Source organism: Henckelia pumila, chromosome 1 (assembly GCF_033568475.1).
Source record: "Henckelia pumila isolate YLH828 chromosome 1, ASM3356847v2, whole genome shotgun sequence".
NCBI lineage: Eukaryota > Viridiplantae > Streptophyta > Magnoliopsida > Lamiales > Gesneriaceae > Henckelia > Henckelia pumila.
In genome coordinates this window covers 144,241,802-144,262,409 of record NC_133120.1, presented here as the reverse complement: position 1 = coordinate 144,262,409, position 20,608 = coordinate 144,241,802, and the positions used below count along the sequence as shown (strand labels likewise).

The 20,608-nt window shown below is 35.1% G+C and overlaps 1 protein-coding gene across 1 annotated transcript; it reads left to right on the top strand.

Annotated features, from left to right (window-relative positions):
- The first annotated feature begins 9,898 nt into the window (after nt 1-9,898).
- Nucleotides 9,899-11,284, top strand: LOC140874153 (uncharacterized). Its single transcript, XM_073277434.1, has 2 exons — nt 9,899-10,481; nt 10,533-11,284. Exons 1-2 carry the CDS (start codon nt 9,899-9,901, stop codon nt 11,282-11,284), a joined length of 1,335 nt encoding a protein of 444 aa, XP_073133535.1.
- Nucleotides 11,285-20,608: the final 9,324 nt, after the last annotated feature.

Genomic DNA, 20,608 nt, shown 5'->3' with positions numbered 1-20,608 from the left:
ATGCGGTTTAGGTGTTTATTGAATTTTCACAGTTACTCATGCATTAAAGTTTGATTAGAATTACGAAAGACTAGTTCATCAATATTTGAATAGGTTTGATTGTTCTAGAAATAGTCCTTCGAACAAATTAGAAAAATTCCCGTAAATTAAGATTAAGTCTGATGTCTTAGATTGACTGCTTGTTACATGAATTGTCTGGTACCTACGTGTGTCCTTGATCGAAGCTTTTCCCAAATTTTGAATTAATCCAAAATTTTCTGCTGCGTTTTTATTTGATTTAATTTTATTTGCAATTTTATTTATTAGTTAAAAATCTAAAATCATCCTTTTTATTAGTCTAGATTAGGTAGAAATAAATATATTTTGGTAATCATTTTTATACAGTCCCTGTGGGTTCGACACTTGGACCTTTGTCCACTATATTATTACTTGACCTGGTGCGCTTGCCAGTTGAATTTATTCCCACCGATTAACGTGGTCAACTATCTGCACTGAGACGTAGATATGGTTTCCCCAAGGAGAACACATGAGAATGAGGAGGAGCAGAAGTGAGATGCATCAACTAGGCCCCAGCCCCGTACTCGAAAGAGGCCTTCTGAGGTTACCTGGGACCAAGTTAAGGTCATGGCGGTAATAGCATTTCGTGATGCAGTGACAGAGGTTCTCTCGCAGTTAGGGAAGAAATATACAGAGAATAAAGGACCTGAGGGTGAGAAGGAAGAAACGTCCGAGGTGGGAATAAAGGACCTGAGGTTCTCCCGATCACCCGATAGCAAAGGGGCAGAGGTCTTTTGGGAAGAAGGGAATAGATCTCTATCAGGAGATTGTGGAAGATCCCCTACCCTCGAACTTCAAGATGATGAGGATTAATGACTATTATGGTAGTACAGATATGGAGAAGCACCTTGGGAGATTTGAGAATGATGTGATGCTACATTGTTACACTGACATGATTAAGTGCAAGGTCTTTCTGACTATCTTGGTCAAGTCGGCCCAACAGTGGTTCACGCAACTAAAACCAGGTGTTATTACCTCTTTCAAGGACTTACAGTGACATGTTTTTGCATCAATTCACGAGCAGTAAGAGGCATAAGAAAACTTCCCTCAGCTTGTTTGCGATCCGGAAAAAGGAGAACGAGTCTCTACGAGATTTTGTTAAGCGATTCAATTCTATGGCACTGGAGATCCCAAGTTTCCCATCAGAGGTCCTGATTAGTGCCTTTACTCAAGGCCTTAAAAGAGGAGATTTATTTCGATCTTTGGTGAAGAATGCCCCTTCCACTTATGATGATCAGCTGACACGGGTGGAAAATACATCAATGTGGAAGAGGTGCAGAAACAACAGAGGGGAGATAAGAAATTGGAATGGAATGGAGATAGTTATACTCAACCATGGGAGTCTAGCACTGGTGTAAAGGGAGATTTGGGCCATTTCTCAAGATATAACCATATGAAAGTGTCAAAGAAACGTTCTATAGAAATCTGCGAGGGGATGATGTCATTAGTTAACCTCCCACGTAGAGAAAGGAAAGATGGACAGAGCTCGGGGAGTTGATACGGGGAAATATTGCAATTTCCACAAGGAGCACGGGCATGATACCTCGGAATGTTAGATACTCGACAGGGAAATTGATAAGGTGATCCATAATAATCCTAAGGTGAAGGGGTTGTTGGCCCACCCTAAGGAATGAGGACCAGGGGCGCAATGAAGGAGAACACGGGGTCCTCCCTAGGCTAGACCCGGAAGAGTTTGAGCTTCAAGGCAGGGTCGGCACCCAAATAGGGACAGGAGAAATTCCATGCAGCTCAGCCACAAAAACAGCAATAGGACCTCCTGGCTCGAGGGGTCATCAACATGATCTCGGGGGATCCACAGACAGGGATTCTCACCAATCTCGAAAAACATGGGCTCGGCAGGAAAGTTTTGTCATTCGGAAAGGCTCTCATTCAGACATGCCGGTCATTAGCTTTGGGCCACAATATATGGAAGTAATATGCCTCCCTCAGAACGATTTTTTGGTTATATGAGCGGTGGTAGCCAATTATGAAATAGCCCGGGTATTTGTGGATTCGGGTAGTTCAATAAATGTCATCTTTCAGAATGCTTTCTTGCAGATGGAATTGGGATATTACAAATTGGAACCCTTGGAAACAGCTTTATTCGGGTTTTCAGGGCACACAGTGTATCCCAGGGGACAGATAATGCTACCTCTTACATTAGGGGCAGGCGAATGGAGACAAACGAGGATGACTCCATTCACGATGGTGGAGGCTCCTTCCCCATATAATGTAATACTCGGCCGACCAGCCATGAATGCCTTTAAAGCTATCGCCTCCACTTATCATAAGAAGATGAAGTACCAATAGGAGCTCGGATTGGAGAGGTGAAAAGTGATCAGTCTTCTTCCAGGAAGTGTTATATGGAGACATTAAGATTGAATCCAAGAGAACCTGAGTTGATGGGAAAGAGGGAAACCTTATACACCAAGAGGAGTTACAAGCAGTGTTGGAGGGTTAGAAAGAGAACGTCGAGCTGTTCCTGGCATAGCTCAGAAAGACTACCAGAGTAGCTTCTGATCTTGACGCAAAGTTGAAGTTTGCTATGATCTTTTGCTTAAAGAGCAATGTCGTTGTGTTTGCATGGGGTCCGGAGGAGCTATCCAGCATCATAATATTCAAAACAATTCAGATAATGAAGAAGTGGGCAGTACCTCAGACATTATAAGCCATGGAATTGGCCCTATCCCAAGTGAAAAAGTCACAATCATCAACTACGGTGGGAAAAAAGAGGGTCAAAACAAAAATATTTTTAACAAAGTAGAAATAAACAGGTGCATGCAGATAACGGGTCGAGAATCATTATTTGCATCTTTAACAAGACATACCAGCACCCCAACTACAAATAGGATTCTCAGTATGTCATGAAATCATGAAGAATCCTCGTTTTCAATCCCCTAAATTTACAAAAAGTTTCAAACATGATTGTAGCAATAATAAAAATCGAGTAACAATTATTCAAAAAAATGTCATCAATACCAACAACCTGTCCTGATCTGTTGCACAAATAAGATAAATTAGTTCATTACCTTAAGAAAAAATGAAAACAGCAACAAGTAGGAGACTAAGAACCATGCCAAAAGATGATACCTGGAAAAAAAAAAAAGAAGAAGAAGAAGAAGTTCCATATATAACTGTCAATTTTCATGCAATCTGGTACATATAAACCTTATGATAATTATTTTTTTCTACTTAAAATTAGTATAACCCTACGGCCACTTCGGTCCATCAACCACATTGCAACGACAGTTTCAATCATCAAAACGATTGAGAACTTCAGATCTTTGAAAGAATTTCTTACTTGAATAAACCGTCGCAGCATGGTAACTATTAAAAAGCTCTTACATTTAAACAGAAAAAAAAGTAAAACACACAAGAAAAAAATGTATTATCCACATGCACATGAAAAAATGGTTGTAGGAATTACCCACCAGCAAATTCGAATATATTAGAAGATTAAATGATGTCGTTTGTTCCAGATAGTTGTTGGAGAAAAAGTAACCCAATTCCTATCTGTAGCATAAAAGATATATAAAGGAGACACGAGTAAGACTGTATCAAACTTAAAATCATCTGAAATCATCAAAACCACTTAATTCTTATTTCCTGTGAAAAAGGTTGTTCAATCAAAATGATAAAGATCAGATCAAGCTAAAACTAATATCACCAACCCAAATTCTCATCATTACACTTAAAGTAATAACCAAAAAAAAAAAATATCAAACCCAAAAAACAGAATAATCGATCAAATAGACATGCAGCGTGCACATAATACACACACAAAGAAGTGAAACCTCTTTCTCAATGGCCTTGGTGAAGAAAAGCTTGGCTTGCATCGCTGAGACGTCAACACAATAGTCCCGCCACACCAAAACCTTACCATGTTTGACCAATAGGAATGGGGTCGACGCTGCTCCGATAGTTCCTCCGCCTAATCGAGCGATTAATCAGATTCCACAGTGATCTCAAATCAAGAGTAAAATGGCGAGGGCGTGAATCTGCGGATTTTCTATGAAGCAATGATGAGGAATTGCAAGGAGAATGAAACATTTTGATTGCTGGTTCGATCTTCGTGGGATGAGGGTGAAAGTGCAAGCTGAACATTTTAGGTTTCCTTTCCCTTTCTTGGGCACATTTTTTCTATTTATTATTATTATTATTATTATTATTATTATTATTATCATTGTTATATTTTACTATCTTTTACTATTATATTAAGTTTGAGCAAATTATGGTAAGATGGTATGGCCTTTTTATTATATTAAGTTTGAGCAGATTATGGCAAGATGGTATGACCTTTTTACTATATTAAGTTTGAGTAGATTGTGGTAAGATTGTATGGCCTTTTTAATTTCTTGATAATACCCTTTTACATGCACGTTTTGTGCAAAAGAAACCATTGAAAACTTCCCCCAAATTCATTTATATTTAAATTAAAAACTTCCTCTTCTAATTGCTACGTTTCGGAACTTTTATTACATGTCAAAAACCTCTATCTCATTAATGTCTCTTTAATATACAGTTGTCATATCAAGCCCTTTCTATTGCACTTTCTTTTCGGTCATCATCCTGACTTTTATTATTATATTAAATTTGAGCAGATTATGGTAAGATGATATGACATTTTTATTATATTAAGTTTGAGAAGATTATGGTAAGATGGTATGGCCTTTTTAATTTCTTGATAATATCCTTTTACTTGCACGTTTTGTGAAAAAAGAAACCATTGAAAACTTCTCCCAAATTCAGTTATATTTAAATTAAAAAAATTCCCTTCTCATTGCTACGTTTCGAAACTTTCCTTCCATGTTAGAAACCTCTATCTCATTAATGTCTCTTTAATATACAATTGTCATATCAAACCCTTTCTGTTGCACTTTCTTTTCGGTCATCATCCAGACTTTTACTATTATAAGTTTGAGCAGATTATGGTAAGATGGTATGACATTTTTATTATATTAAGTTAGAGCAGATTGTGGTAAGATGGTATGACATTTTTAATTTCTTGATAATACCCTTTTACATGCACGTTTTGTGCAAAAGAAACCATTGAAAAATTCCCCCAAATTCAGTTATATTTAAAGGAAAAATTACAAATTTAGTCCTTTATATTTGTCACTTTGCGATTTTGGTCCTCTATGTTTTCACATTTTAGTTTTAGTCCGCTATCTTTATTTTTTTGGCATTTTAGTCCTTTTCCCGACGTGGCGCTGACGTGGTACCAATTCAGTGCTGATGTGGAGCTGACGTGTACAGTACCACGTAGGCATTTTTGAATAAAAAAGACCAAAATTGCCAAAAATTAAAACATGCAGGACTAAAACTGAAATGTGAAAACATAAAGGACCAAAATCGCAAAATGACAAACATACAGGACTAAATTTGTAATTTTTCCATATTTAAATTAAAAACTTCCCCTTCTCATTGCTATATTTTGGAACTTTCCTTCTATGTCAGAAACCTTTATCTCATTAATGTCTCATTAAAATACAATTGCCATATCAGGCCCTTTATGTTGCACTTTCTTTTCGGTCATCATCCAGATAAAAAAAATCGAGGTATAAAATGATTCTCTTCCAATTCTTTGCGAATTTTTTTCGCTACACACACATCACGTTAAATTGCTGCTTTCGCACAAATTTGTAGTCTTATTTGTGAATTGTGCACTGGTATGGATTGTGATAATTCATAACAGGAAATGCATAAAAATTAGGAGAGCGCAAGGTGACGGATGGACATAGGTTTTCGATGTAATCCTACGACGACGCATGATGTGGGTAGTTATGTGAGTCGCATAGAGTATTGGGTAATAAAATTATAACTTATGGTTGTTTCAACAATGACCACTTGAATCACTTTGTTGTGTTTTTGTGTACGTTAATGACAAGATATCTTTCACCTATGAAATTTTTCTGAAATATTTGACTTCATTCAACTATTTTCAATTGTTTACGTTAAGGGCCGAGGGGTTTTATTTTTAAACCAATAACTTGAACATCTTTACATTCAATTGTGCTGATTTTCTTTTATTTCATTTGCATATGAAATCAACGTGTTTTGATTGGGTTTTTTTAAAACAATTTTTAACTTTAATTATTTAATACGTACGTGCAAGAACTTAAATTTATATCATATGACCCGTATCCATTTTTTAATTACTTTGTTTTTTTATTGTATGATGATGTCGTTGTTTTGTTTCTTGTATTTTTTTTAAGGTTTGTGTGGATTTATATTGAATATAATTTGATTTTAGTCGTTTTTTTGTTGCGATGTTAGCTTATGTGTAAATTATTTCAAAATTTATATTATGTTGTTAATGGGAGATACATCGGTGAGGATTAGATAGGTTATCGATTTACTCACGTACGTATTATGCTACACATCGATCCGTATGCTTCATATATTATGTTATACATGCAACACTATGTTTAAGCTTAATGTGTTGTATTTTGACGTGCAATTATACTTATGAAAATTTAAGAATTGTACATTTTTTTAAAATAAATTCGAAATTAACATGTATTCGTGTGCACCGAGCACTAGTTTTTATAATGAACTAAAATAAGTTTTACTCCAAGAAGATAAGGGTAGTTTTGTCCATCCATTAAAATGACCAAGAGTTATACTAAGCGGTTAGTGCATTATTGGATAGTATATAAGTATAGATTACTAACAATCTACACACCATAAAATTCATGTCCATATATAATTCATATTATATTCAAAGATAAATATGAAAAATGATAATTATAAGTGATAAATAATAAGTTTATTTTGCAATGAAAGAAGGGCAGTTTCGTCCATATATTAAAATGATCAAGATAGTTATACTAAGACGTTGATGTATTATTAGATAATAATAATAATAATAATATTATGTGTATATGTGTGTGTGTGTCTGTAATATATTAATAAACAATATAATTAAACATGAGACCCTTAGCTAATTATACCACGATCCGTCTTTTTATTCGATACGAAATTTGTCTATTTGATTTAACATTGATTATTATTCTTGAAAAAGTTTATTATCGTAAGTTTATATACCAACACACAAGTCTATTTGATTCTTATATAAAATACCGTTGAAATAAAATTTAGGAAAAATAATTTTTTTGGTCCAGTAACTTTACCTTTTTTGGATTTTGGTCCATTAACTTTTTCGATTTGGGTTTTAGTACACTAACTTTGCATTTTCAGTGTTTTTTGCTCCAACTGCATACGTGTCAACTTTTGATTGGTCCACATCATCATTTTGGACTAATCAAAAGTTGACACGTATGCAGTTGGACCAAAAAACACTGAAAATGCAAAGTTAGTGTACCAAAACCCACATTGGAAAAGTTAATGGACCAAAACCTAAATAAGGATAAGTTAATGGACCAAAAAAATTATTTTTCCTAAAATTTATATAATAAAGAAGATGATTGGATAATGAATTAATGCAGATCGAACACACCTATATATATATATATTTTTAAGATCTCATATATAATTTGAGATATCAAAGGTCGCAACAACATAGTTTGTATCGACCTTTCTCTAATGGAACAAAACACATTCCAGTGCGAAATTTTCTCTTTAAACACTCAACCAAACAGGCGTCATCTCCAAGCTTGTCCGTACATCTGAAATAACAAAACGGGTCCAGGGCATATTTCTCAGATCCCCTACCTGCATGTATCCATACAAATTAAATCCTTAATATTTAAAATTGGTTTTTATAAGAATTTTCCAAGGAGACACATACAATAGAGTTTTTCTTTTATATCTAATATTAATATTATTAAAATAATTTTATCTCTAGCATTAAATATAAATAAAATACGATGATATCAAAGCTAATTACTTTATGAGATTCATGTTTTGTTGAATTTGACGTTACTAATTAACCTTATATATATAATAAAAACTTACCGATGATCCCAAGAAAAGCTGCATCGCGGCTACTCACGATTGGCATTATGATCATCGTTATACTAATGAAGATGATCATGCATTGTTTACCCAATTCCATTTTTCAATATTCTATCTACCAATTTGTGAGTGAACATACATACACTCACTTATTTATACATACATACATAAATCATATATGTCAAATATGATTAAATGCTGTTATAATAATTAGTTATTAGTTATTAAAAAAAACAGCCTGGAAGGGATTTTAGGGAATCAGAGGCATTGATTGTTGCACTCATTACTATTAGTAATTAATTTAGTTAAGTCAAATGTTTATTCTTTTTATTTCATATAAGGATTTTAAAATAGTTAAGTTAGTTTTTAGTTTGTAGTATTGTTAATGTTATTATAATACAATTATAGATACGTTAATGTTTAATTTACAATTATAAATGGAATGTGTATGATCTTATATATTTTTTTTTATGGATGTTACATCTTTTTATATGGTATAATATCGAATTTAATTATTTTTATTGCATTATAGTAATGAGTGAAAATGAGCTAGACTTTGTGATTGGTATATTAATATTTGAAATTAATTTAACTACTTATATTTGAAAACAGTAGTCCATTAGACAATCACCATTTCCAGAGTCGCGCGAGCAAGTGCAAAAATTTAATTTAACTAGTTAAATATAGAAAGAATGACAAAAAATTATATTATAAATTATAATAAATAAGTAGTTTAACTATATATGTGATACAACCGGTACGATATTTCATTCAAATTGTCATTGCAGTAATTTATATCATGTGGTTTGAAGTTTCTTTTTATAATCGTGGTTTATTCGATAATAAATTAAAAGTGACGGTATGATGCTATTCGACTTGGGGGCTTTTTTTAAAAAAATAAAATAAAATTGATCCCATCTAATGAATACACGTGGATGATACGTGCACGCCACGATCCAATTATAGTAGAGGGAACAACTATGTTTAACCACAAAACTTCTCAAAGGGCCTATTTCATATTTTAGCCTAATTTGATAACAAAAATGAATATATTTTCAAATAATTCTCTACTTCTTCAAGCCGTGATAGGAATAGGATTTCATTTTTACATTCCTACACAGGGGCGGCTCCACTAAGAGGCAGGGGCAGTTGCCCCGGCCCCCTTAAATTTGTGATGTAAAATTATCAAAATACCCTAATAATTAAAATTTTATTTTATAAATATAAATTAGGAATAATTCACCATGAAAGTCAAAGAGAGGAATTCATTACCTATTTATGCAAATGGGCCGTCCACATTATGTCCACATTTTTAAAAAAAACTTGTGGTCCAAGTTATAATGTTTTAAGCTTAAAAACAAATAGGTTTTTTTTTTCTTACTTTTATGATTGCTTTTATTTATTTTTCTCGTTCATATTCCAATCTTCTGATTTTCCTCTCTAGGCAGAAGGTACATACTCCACTGATTATTCTCTTTTTCTTTTCTTTCAGATTTGTCTCTTTTCTCAATTTTTTTTTTTCTGATTTATGATGGTTTACCTATTTTATATTTAATTTATAAGCTTCTAATATTTTTTTATTATTCGATTGATGATTGTGGTTGTTTCTTGATTGTTATGATATTATTATCATTATATATATTTGTGTAATGAGATAGTCGACTCGAGTGAGTTATAAATTATTTGATTTTATTGGAAGAATAAATAAAATTATGTGACACTTGAGCCTTTTGTTCATAGATAGGTACAAATAATTTTGATTATTGAAGTAGCTAGGAATTATATATTTGGTTTATCACTGTAGTTCTATTATAGTGTTATGCACTTATAAATTACGTTTTTTGTTGTAGTTTATCAATGTATAATATGCAATCTAATTTATTTTTAATATTTAAGAATAATTATATAAACTATCTATGAAAAAATGATCGAATTTGTTTATAATTATTTTGATAGATATGCTAAGATATTTAAAAAGAAAGGGGGAAGAAGATGGATGCTCAAAAGAAAGTTCGATTCTTCCCAAAAAAATCGTGTGGAAGTAGATTTACCTGAGCTTCAATCAGATCCAGGAAAGAGACTCAAGAATATTATTGATTTTGATCCAAATATTCATGAAAGAGTTAGGAGAAAATACTATTTAGATGGTGCTTTCCAACCCCGAGAACATGAATTTCCACAAGCATTAATCCAAGGAACTTTGAGAAGATTTAATCGTGCTTGGTTTGATGAATTTAAATGGTTGGAATATAGCATAGAAAAAGATGCAGCATTATGTCTTTATTGTTATCTTTTCAAGAATGAGTTGGGTCACCAAGGAGGTGGTGATACTTTTGTCAGTGAAGGTTTCAGAGACTGGAAAAATAAAGATAAACTTCGTAAGCATGAGGGAGGACATAACAGTGCTCACAAAAAAACTTTGAGTAAATGCCAGGATTTACTAAATCAAGAGCAACATATTGAAACTAGTTTAGCTAGATCATCTGAACAAAACAGACAAAATTATAGTATTCGGTTAAATGCAGTAATTGATTGCATTAGATGACTTTTGGCACAAGGAGTTCCTTTTCGTGGGCATGATGAATCTCAAAATTCAATCAATCAAGGTAACTTTCTTGAGCTTCTAAAATTTCTTGCATGCCATAACGAGGAAGTGAGAAGGGTTTCATTTGATAATGCTCCTGGTAATGATAAGTTGATTTGTCACAACATTCAAAAAGATATTGTTAGATCTTGTGCATGGGAAACAACCAATGTGATATTGAAAGAGCTTGGTGATAATTTTTTCTCCATTTTACTTGATGAGTCTCGTGATGTGTCAGTAAAGGAGCAACTTGCTATTGTTTTGAGATTTGTAGATAGCAAAGGATGTGTGGTTGAACGTCTTTTGGGTTTTAAACATTTCACTAGAACAACTGCTCAAGCACTTAAATGTGCCCTTCTAGATTTATTATCTGCACATGGATTAAGTGTATCTAGGATACGTGGACAAAGATATGATGGGGCAAGTAATATGCAAGGTGAAATCAATGGACTAAAAGATCTTATCTTAAAGGAAAATGAATGTGCGTATTATATTCATTGTTTTGCTCATCAACTCCAACTTGCTCTTATAGCTGTGGCAAAGAATCATATTAATATCGCCTCACTTTTTCACGTGCTTTGTAATATTGTTAATGTGGTTGGAGGCTCCTGTAAACGCCATGATTCTTTGCGAGAGAAACAAGCTGTTAGAATCATACAAGCCTTGGAAAATGAAGAAATCACCAAGGGTCGAGGTTTGAATCAAGAGAGCACACTCAATCGGTAATGTGATACACGTTTGGGATCACATTATAGTACTCTTCTTAGTTTGATTCAAATTTTTGGTTCTACAATTGATGTTCTTGATGAGATTGTGGAAGATGGGTAACATTCAGATCAAAGAGCCGAAGAGTTGCGTTCGGTAAAAGATATGCAATCATTTGAGTTTGTGTTTAATTTACACTTGATGAAATCAATATTAGGAATAACAAATGATTTGTCCCTAGTACTACAACGAAAAGACCAAGATATTGGGCAAGCCATGTTATTAGTTGGTATATGTAAGAAAAGAATTCAAGGAATGCGGGATGATGGATGGAGTACATTATTTGAAGAAGTTTCTAATTTTTGTGAGAAGTCTCCGAATATGGATGATTTATATTGGGTGGTAATAAGCCTAGAAATTTTCATATGCACAGTCATAGCTACCAGGATGATCGATGTAGGTTTGACTTGCATAAGTTCATAAGGATTGAACCTAGGCCGAAAGTGGACAACGAGATTCCAGAGATAGTATAGGAACAAACAGAATGATTGCAATGTTGTTTTCAATCATTTTCGGATCAAAGAAGAAACCTGTGAAGATTCTACATACGTAGTTGGAGAGATTTTCATGAAGATACTATCTCATCTAACCGATAATCGTACCCCCTAAATATTGGAAGGATCTGGTGGATTAGAAATATTGGGTAGATCTTTTAAGAAAGAAGTTGCAATCAGTATACTAAACTAGGTTATCATGTAGTGATCCGTATCCAGAATTAATTATTAATGAATAATTAATTAAGTGATTATGTTTAAATTAAATAAAACATGATTAAGGGATTTTCTAAGGGGATTAAGAGTTGAGAGTCGGATACAGGACTTCCGAAAATGGCCGAAGGGTTTAAATTATCGGGTAGGTTCGGACGAATCGATCAGATAACGGATCATCCGAAGTGCATGAAGATCGGATGCTCCGATAAAAATAACAGACGGTCCGATCTGCTAGGGCTTACGTCATCAAGTAGGTCAGCATCATGAAGTCATTTCTTACCTAACCGAGTGGACATCGGATGATCCGATGTTGAGTAAGGAGGCTCCGAATAGTGTCATGGGCACGTGGTTGGACAGGATATCAGAAGCACGAACGGACGCTCCGATGGAGAACGGACGCTCCGATCTCCGTCAATATAAGGGGGTGCCAAGCTCATCTTTGAAGTGCACCTCTATTCTTTTCCTCTCCTCTTCAAGTTAGTCTTTTAGGTTTTTAGGGGCTATCTAGGCATCCTACTGAAGGTCCGGAAGTGGAAAGGCGCTACGGGACTAGTAGCAGAGCTATGCCTAAGTTTTGGGGTAATCACCATCAGCGGGCTGACGACGGACGAAGTTATAACTTTGCCTTCCTAAAAATATTTAGGAGTATGCAATAGCTTATTTAAGGCTTTTAGAGCATAAATAATTATGCATGAGTATTTTGCATTGTAGAGCTGATGATAGGCTTGGAACCTAGAGTGGGACTTCTAGGGTTGCCTTTAGTAAGGTATGTAAGTACTGACCGAGATATCCGGCATGATATATGATATATGTGTTGCATGAGTATGTGCTATGTGTTTTACAATATTTTACTGCTTTAGCGCATGCATGTTTTTATACATACTAGACTGCATCTGGTATGATGTGACTCATGACAATTTCCATATGCGATGAGTTTCTCATTATGGATTCGTTTCTTGTTTTGGAGAGGCTCAACCCCCAGTTTTGGTATCACTAGGAGTGACCATGATGGTGGATTAGACACTATAAAGATAGGGGAATATACAAGTGCCCCGCGGCCAAGCTATCCAACACAGCACTGTATATTCATGGCGCCCCTAAGCAAACTATTTTATCCAATTTTTAAAGTCATTTGTATGCTGCATATATTTTATATATCATAGTATTTTTTGTATGTCTGGACACCCCATTCGACGAGGTAGGTGCAGGTGCAGGTATTGCGCCTGGTGACTTGGATTAGTTGGTGACCAGAGAGGACAACATGATTAGCTGTAGGTTTTAATGTTGTTAAGATTTATTCGATTGGGTTGTATATCAAATTTATTTAATCGGTTGTATTATGTCGATCATCATTTATTTAGCTTTTCACATTTTATTCTGATTAGTGTTAATTTATGCTTAATTATTCTCTAAATTCTCAAATTAATAGTGGATCAGGGTTGGGTCGCTACATTTATTGGTATTAGAGCGCATGCAAAGAAACTTTTGGGACATAGTACTTAGACTTTGGGTTATTCTTGTAGAAATGGTGAGACCTTAAAATTGATGATGATGAGGAGATTAGGCTACCCGAAGACTATCATCGTCGGTAGAATTTTTAACAATCGTCATTGACTAGAAGATCATCAGGAACTTGCCTTATGAGGATTCCAGCAAGTTTTAGCTGGGGGTTTCGAAATGCAGATACTTTCCTACGTTGATGCAGAGCATAGTAGGAGGGTTTGTAGTAAGTACCAGTGACTCCTTGGGAAAGTCTTGCCGGAGGTCTTTGCAGGAGATAGTGCGGAAAGAGGCTATTTCAGCATTCTTGTATTGATGCTTGGGAGACAGACGGGAAACTGCACGTACAAAATCAGAAGATACTCTGTGAAGACAGTGTATTTGGATATATTGGAATTTGAATACTGTAATTATGTAAACAATATTTCAATTGTAAGCATTGAATCATCTGTATTAGTGATCGAGACACTTGTTGTACCATTTCAAGTTTTATTGTACATCTTTCCAGTGTAGTTGGATTCTGGCGATTTTTTATTACATAAAATTGTAAAAAAAATTGTACACAACTTGAAAACGATGATACATGTGTATTAATTTTGGAATTTCTTGGGTTGAATCAAGTGCATAGTTGATTAGTGTTCAACTGTTATGACTCATAGGTTTTTGAGTAATCATATTGTAACTTCTTTCCATGTGGTTAGTTTAGGTGTTTCCTATGATGACCTAGTTAGTCGTTTGACTATGGTTAGTGCCAAGATGAGGTAATTCATCAGGGACATGGGTATTGTTCTAGGTTGTTTCCCTTAGAACAGTGTGTTGTTTCGATACCTTAGGTTATTGCCATGTGATTATGGGTTTTCATCCGGATACCAGGTCAAGTATATACGGAGAGTTGTGAGTTGTGACCTGGAGTAGACGTGAGGAGGCAAGATCCTATGCCGGTATTACTTGGGAGCCTTTGTGCTTCAAGAAGGAGCGATGGGAAGGCTACTTATTCTAGGGATTTTGCTAACAGTCACAACGGGGCATGATCTTGGTATGGGTAGATACCGAGTTTGGTATCAGCGGATTAGTTATCGTCTGCCTATTTTTAGAGATATTGGTTTGAGAACCTCTGCTGTCAGAGTCAGTCTTGGAAGGATTTTCTTGACGAGTGAGTACTCTGAGCAGATATGTTTTGAACTATGAGGTATTGCTAGACGAGTTTATCTAGTAGGTAAACGGATTTCTATCAGTGAATACGCGAAGTATCTTTTGATGTCTTCATGTATGAAGCATAGGATTTCCTTATGAAGGAAATGAATCAGGTTGATAGATCGAGGAAAGAGTTTGGGTTTTAGTTTGTCTGGTGTTTGTTTGTATAGACAACACGATGAACAGTAGTTCTGGGATGGCGTGGAACTTGTGCCAACAAGACTATTCATAACTTTTATCTGACGCTATCAGAAATAGACGTGTGCCATCCGAGGCAGTTATTGCGATTATAAGTGTTTGGGAACAACAAGACTTGTGGCAATTGGGTCAAGATAATTGATCAAGACATGTAGGTTTTCAATAATCAGTGATTGTCTAATATGATTGTCAATGACAGGTCTAGTGCAAGCCACAGAAGATCGACGCGGTCAATAAGCTAATTCAAATCAATGATGATTAGGATGTAGTGGATTGAGAAAGTACTTGGGATGAGATCCGGCGAGTATTGGGAAATTCTAAAAGGTATTAGCAAGTGAACATCATTTGTCTGGTTGTGAGATTAGACAATAGTTGAGATCTAGTTTTCGAGATCTAGCAGGATTGTTTTTACTAATCTTCCAGTGTGTGATGCGCGATGCCATTGAGATGATTGAATCAATCAATGATCGACTTAGTAGCCGAAAAGATTGTCGCTAGGATTGAAGACTTCGTAAGATCGCGATGGAACAATTTTGTTCATTACAGTTGGTGGGTCACATCAGTGTAGAATAATTGTCGAGGCTGTTGTGTTCTAACAAGAGAAAATAGTCAGGAGATGCGATGTGTCGTAAAGGTTATTGCAGGCATATTAAATACTAAGCATGTTCCAAAGAGCAACTTGGTAATTGGTGACTTGCGATAGTACCAGATATGGCGTGTTCATCAGGAACCTTAGTCATTTCAATTAGTTGTCAAGACTGATGCATTTCAGCAAGGACACGAGTTGGAGATCTCGTAGAATCCATTGGGATAAGATTTCTTTAAGATCATTTGTTTTGAACTTGTGAGGTTGTGATTAATGATGATGATTTTAATCATAAACTCGAGGATGAGTTATACCTGGTGAAAATGACTGTGGAGTTTCGAGACAAAATGGGACGCATTACCATATGTTGTGTTGTAGTAGCCCGTATCCAGAATTAACGATTAATAAGTATTTAATCGTGTAATTATGTTTGGATTAAGTAAAACATGATTAAGGAAATTCCAGAAGGGCTAACGGAGTCCAGAATTGGATCCAGAACACTCGAAAATGGTTTGGAGGGTCCCAAGATTCGAGTGGGATCGGAACCACCGATCCAAGATCGGAACTTCCGATCTTGGTGAGTTCGGAACCACATCGGAAGCAGGGAAATCGGAACATCCGATCAGGATCGGAGCTTCCGATGGCTGTCGGTGACAGGTGTGTGGTTGCATGTGGTCCGAATTGACACGTAGCGAACGGAGCTTCCGATCGGGGAAACGGAGCTTCCGATCTACACGTTCGGAGCTTCCGATCGAGGAACGGAGCTTCCGATCGATGCCTATAAATATGAGGTCCGAGCTCCTCATTTCTTGCCAATTCCGAGTTCCTCTCCTTCGCCTAGTAGCTCTATTTTAGGGCTTTGGGTACTCTTATTTTAGAGTTGGAGTAGGGAATATATTTTAGTATAGTCAGACAGTGTCTGACATAGTAGCGGAGCAATGCTCGAGTAGCGGAGCAGCGCTCATGTAGCGGAGTAGTGCTCGAGGCTGTGGAGCTGCAGCAGGGGTGTGCCTCTAGTTGCGGGATAGTCACCATCAGTGGACTGACGACAGACGCAGGTATAGCTATGGTCTCCTTAAATTATTTAGGAGTATGCAATAGCTTAGTTAAGGATTTTAGAGCTTATTGAATGATGCATGGGTATTTGCATTGTAGACTTGGTGATAGGCTTGGAACCTAGAGTGGGACTACTAGGTCTGCCTTAGAAAGGTACGTAAGTACTGACCGAGATTGCCAGCGGATATGCATGCTTATATGTTGCATTTATGTGTTTGCATGTTATTATTGTTATGCGGCATGTGCATATCATCTTGTGCCTGTACATCTGTATATCTTTCGAGATGAGCCAGTTAAGGTTGCTCAGCCCTGTTAGGACGTTTGATATCGAGTACCCTTAGGTACTGATACTTGAAGGACTCCGTGGTCCGCATCCGTGATTCGGGAATGAGTGGTCGCGCACAGTGGTTAGCTATCCCGATGTGACGAGCTTATATTCCAGGCGTTAGTCTGAGCGGTTGTATATAGTTATCCCAGATATGGATACCCTGTCATTTGCATGCATCATATTTGTATGTTTATCCGTGCTTTCGTATTGAGCTTAGAGCTCACGTCCAGTATTTTTTCTGTGTATATGGATACCCTATTCGACGGGGCAGGTGTAGGTGCAGGATTGAGCACCAGGAGCCTGAAGGAGCCAGCGACCTTGAAGACAAAAGTATTTAGCTGTAGGTTTTTATCTAAGTAATTCGATTAGGTTGTATAAATCGAGTTTGTTAGCCGGTTGTATTCTGCCGGTCTGCTTGTATTTAAGTCTTCCGCAGCGATTTTATTTAATGCATGCTTATTATGCTCTTAACTCTGATTAGGTAGTGGATCCGGGTCGGGTTGCTACATGTATATTGTGAGAAGTTCGTTCCAATCAAGAATTGTGGGGAAGGTTGCCTTAGTCTCGATATGTGCATAGTTATCACAAGGTATATATCTACTAGGAGGATGTCAAAATATATTTGAATACTATAGAATTAGTTTTGATAATGGGTTAGTACCAAAAGAGGTTTGACCCGTACATCAATTGAGAGTCATAAGTGAGCAGCCTATGATCAAGACGATGTAATTCGTCAAAGATGCGAATTAACATTACAAAATATGTTTATCTGGATGGCTTCTCGTACCAATGGTTAAGGTTTGACCTTGCGAAGATAGTTTTCAAGTGATGATAGTCTTTCATCAGGAAACAGTGTTCAGTTATACTGAGAAACATGAACTGAGGATTAGTACTAGACGTGGTGGATTTAGTCCCCAATGTTTCTCTGGAAACTTGGTTGTGCTTCATAAGGGTTATGGGAAGGTTACCCTAGTATAGAAATCGTTGTAAACATTTATGTTGAAGTATATCTTGGTGTCAATTGGTTTCCCTTGCAGAGTAATACCTATTTCGATGAAACATAATAGTGTTGGGAGAGTGTTTCTTGACTATGGATATTTTACATAAGAATTTTGAGAACTACTAGATGGATGAATCTAGTTAGTGATTATGTGAATGTCGCGAGCCAGTTAGGTTATTGCATGGGTTTCATCTGTATACAATTTTCCTTGGGATGGTGATCTTAAAAAGTAGGAGTTTGTGTTATATATGATCAGTGAGATCGTGGTTAATTCAATTGATACAAGATCAGTGCCCAGAAGTTGCACGTGAACTATCGTCTGATTGATTTCAGTATGGAAATCAAGTAACAACGGACACTCTGTCTTCCAAGATGTTGTTGATGTTTTGAGATCGTCAAAATGACTTATCTTGATGCATACTAGTTTGGCATGCTGACGTCGAGATGCGACGAAGAACCAATGTCATTGTGTAAATATCTCTAGTTTCCAGATATGATCGGGCGAGTGTCAGCTCGATAAAAGAATATTTGAGGAATTTGTTTTGAAAACAGAAGGTGTATAAGTTTCAGGATACATTAGAGTCAAGAAAGTTTGACTTTCTTAAGCAACGCAACAGATTTCAGTTTCTGCGAGAGCCAAACTGATGATTTTGGGAAATGCTAATGTGGTTCAATATTATTAAAACTTGTTGTAGTACCTAAAATCTAATCTACTAAATATCATGCATTAAATTTAATAAATATTAGGATTTATTATTTTTAGGTTTAATAGATTTAAATTATTTATGCGAATTGAGTAACACTCTTGTGAGACTGTCTCATTCGTGAGACGGGTCAATTGTACCCATATTTATAATAATAAGTAATACTTTTGACATAAATTGTAATACTTTTTAATGGATAACCCATATAAAAGATCCGTCTTATAAATATGACCCTTGAGACAGTCTCATAGAAGTTTTTGCCATGCGAATTATGTGTTAATAAATATTTATTATTTATTCAAATGATTTTATTGTACTAACTATTTAATTACTGTTTTTAATTGTTTAAGTTTATTTGTCAAAATGATTCTTAATATGCAACTTAATTGTTTTAATATTTTAAAGGTTTAAGCTTGCATATTTAAATGATTTTAATTTTTTTTAGTTTATTCATTTAAATTATTTTAACTATTTAGCTTATTTATTTAAATATTTTTGAGTGTAAAATTTATTTATTTTAAATAACGTAAGTTTAGCGGTTAACTAATTTAAATTATTTTAAATTCCTAGATTCTTTATTTAAATTCTTTTTAATTGTCCAAATCATTTTAATGGTTTTATTTTCGCTTGTGTATTTATTTAAATTTCTTTTTAAACGTTTGTCTACTTTGTTCAAAATTATTTTAATCGCTCTGTTTGTTATTTAAATATTTTACTCATTTCCGTGACATCAAAATATTTAAAGTGTTTAATTCTTGAATTTTTTTAAATTGAGTTTTTGCAGAATTTGGGTCTAACACTTATAAATACTACATATTATATTTTATGTATTATGTTTCTTACCCACTTAGACAATTGTCTGGACCCGGCCCATTAAGAGATTTCCCTAGCCATTACACGGCCCAATCTTTTTTCCCCTTCCTCAATAATTAGCCGATGTAGACTCCCTTCTTTTCACCTCTCCATACTTGTCTCTCCCACCCGACGAATTTTTCCTCTTTGGGAGCTGCTGCCGTGCCAATTGGAACCATCACTACCGGTCTCCGCCAACTACCATTCCCGGCATAGCCTTACCCTGAGTTGCTGTTCGAACTGAGTTCTGCATTTCCTTGGCTCAATCTCAGCTCATTCGAGCTCTTTTTCTCTGGTTTCTCATAATCTAGGAAAGATTATGGGTTCTTGACCACCAAGTAGATTATTATGTCTTGTGTTGTATTGTGTGTTTGCATTTCGAAATCCTTTTAAATTTTAAGAGCACATTCGAAAATTCCAGTCAAGATTTAATGCCCTGTTCGATTTATTTCTGTCAAAACTTTTTCATTCCATTCTTGAGGATTTATGGTGCTATGATATTGGTTTGTTGAGGATTGAAATGAGCATGTGTTTATGGTTCAAATATTTTCCAAATTTTTTCTTCACGCATGGTTCGAATATTTTTCCAGAATTTATGCTTGGCTTGTGTTCGAATGCTTGGTGTTTGATTGTGTTTGTTGGGATGGTGGATTAAGGGCTAACATGGGTGATATGTAGTTCACATGGTATGCTTAGGATGAGGGACGGATCCAGGAATTTTTTTAAGAGGGGCAGCCGAACAGAATAAATTATCACATATATATATACACACACATAATTAATCATCAGTCATCACATAAAAAAAGTTAAATATAGTAAATTTAATATTATTTTTATATTTCAAATTTTATTTACAATTTATCCTTACGACTTGATATATACTGAAAATAACTAATAATATTTTATTCGATAAACTAATATTATATATATATATTTCAATATAATTAATTAATATTTGTAAAAATATTTTCAGCAAAAAAATATATCTTCAATGCAGTTGTTGCGATTGGTAAAATAAAAGACAAACTTAGAAGCTTGTAAGCTAACAATTTTTGTTTCAACAATTTTTTTTAAGGTTTAAAAACTTAAAACACATTGTGTTTAGGTTTAAAAACTTAGTGATTGGGCTACAATTTTTTAAAAACTATGAACCACAA

What these genes read in the sequence shown, in the direction of transcription:
- LOC140874153 (XM_073277434.1), top strand. Translation starts at nt 9,899, where the DNA reads ATGATCGAATTTGTTTATAATTATTTTGATAGATATGCTAAGATATTT. An exon ending in ACAAAACAGACAAAATTATA is followed by an intron (nt 10,482 to 10,532) that starts GTATTCGGTTAA and finishes TTTTGGCACAAG; the next exon opens with GAGTTCCTTTTCGTGGGCAT.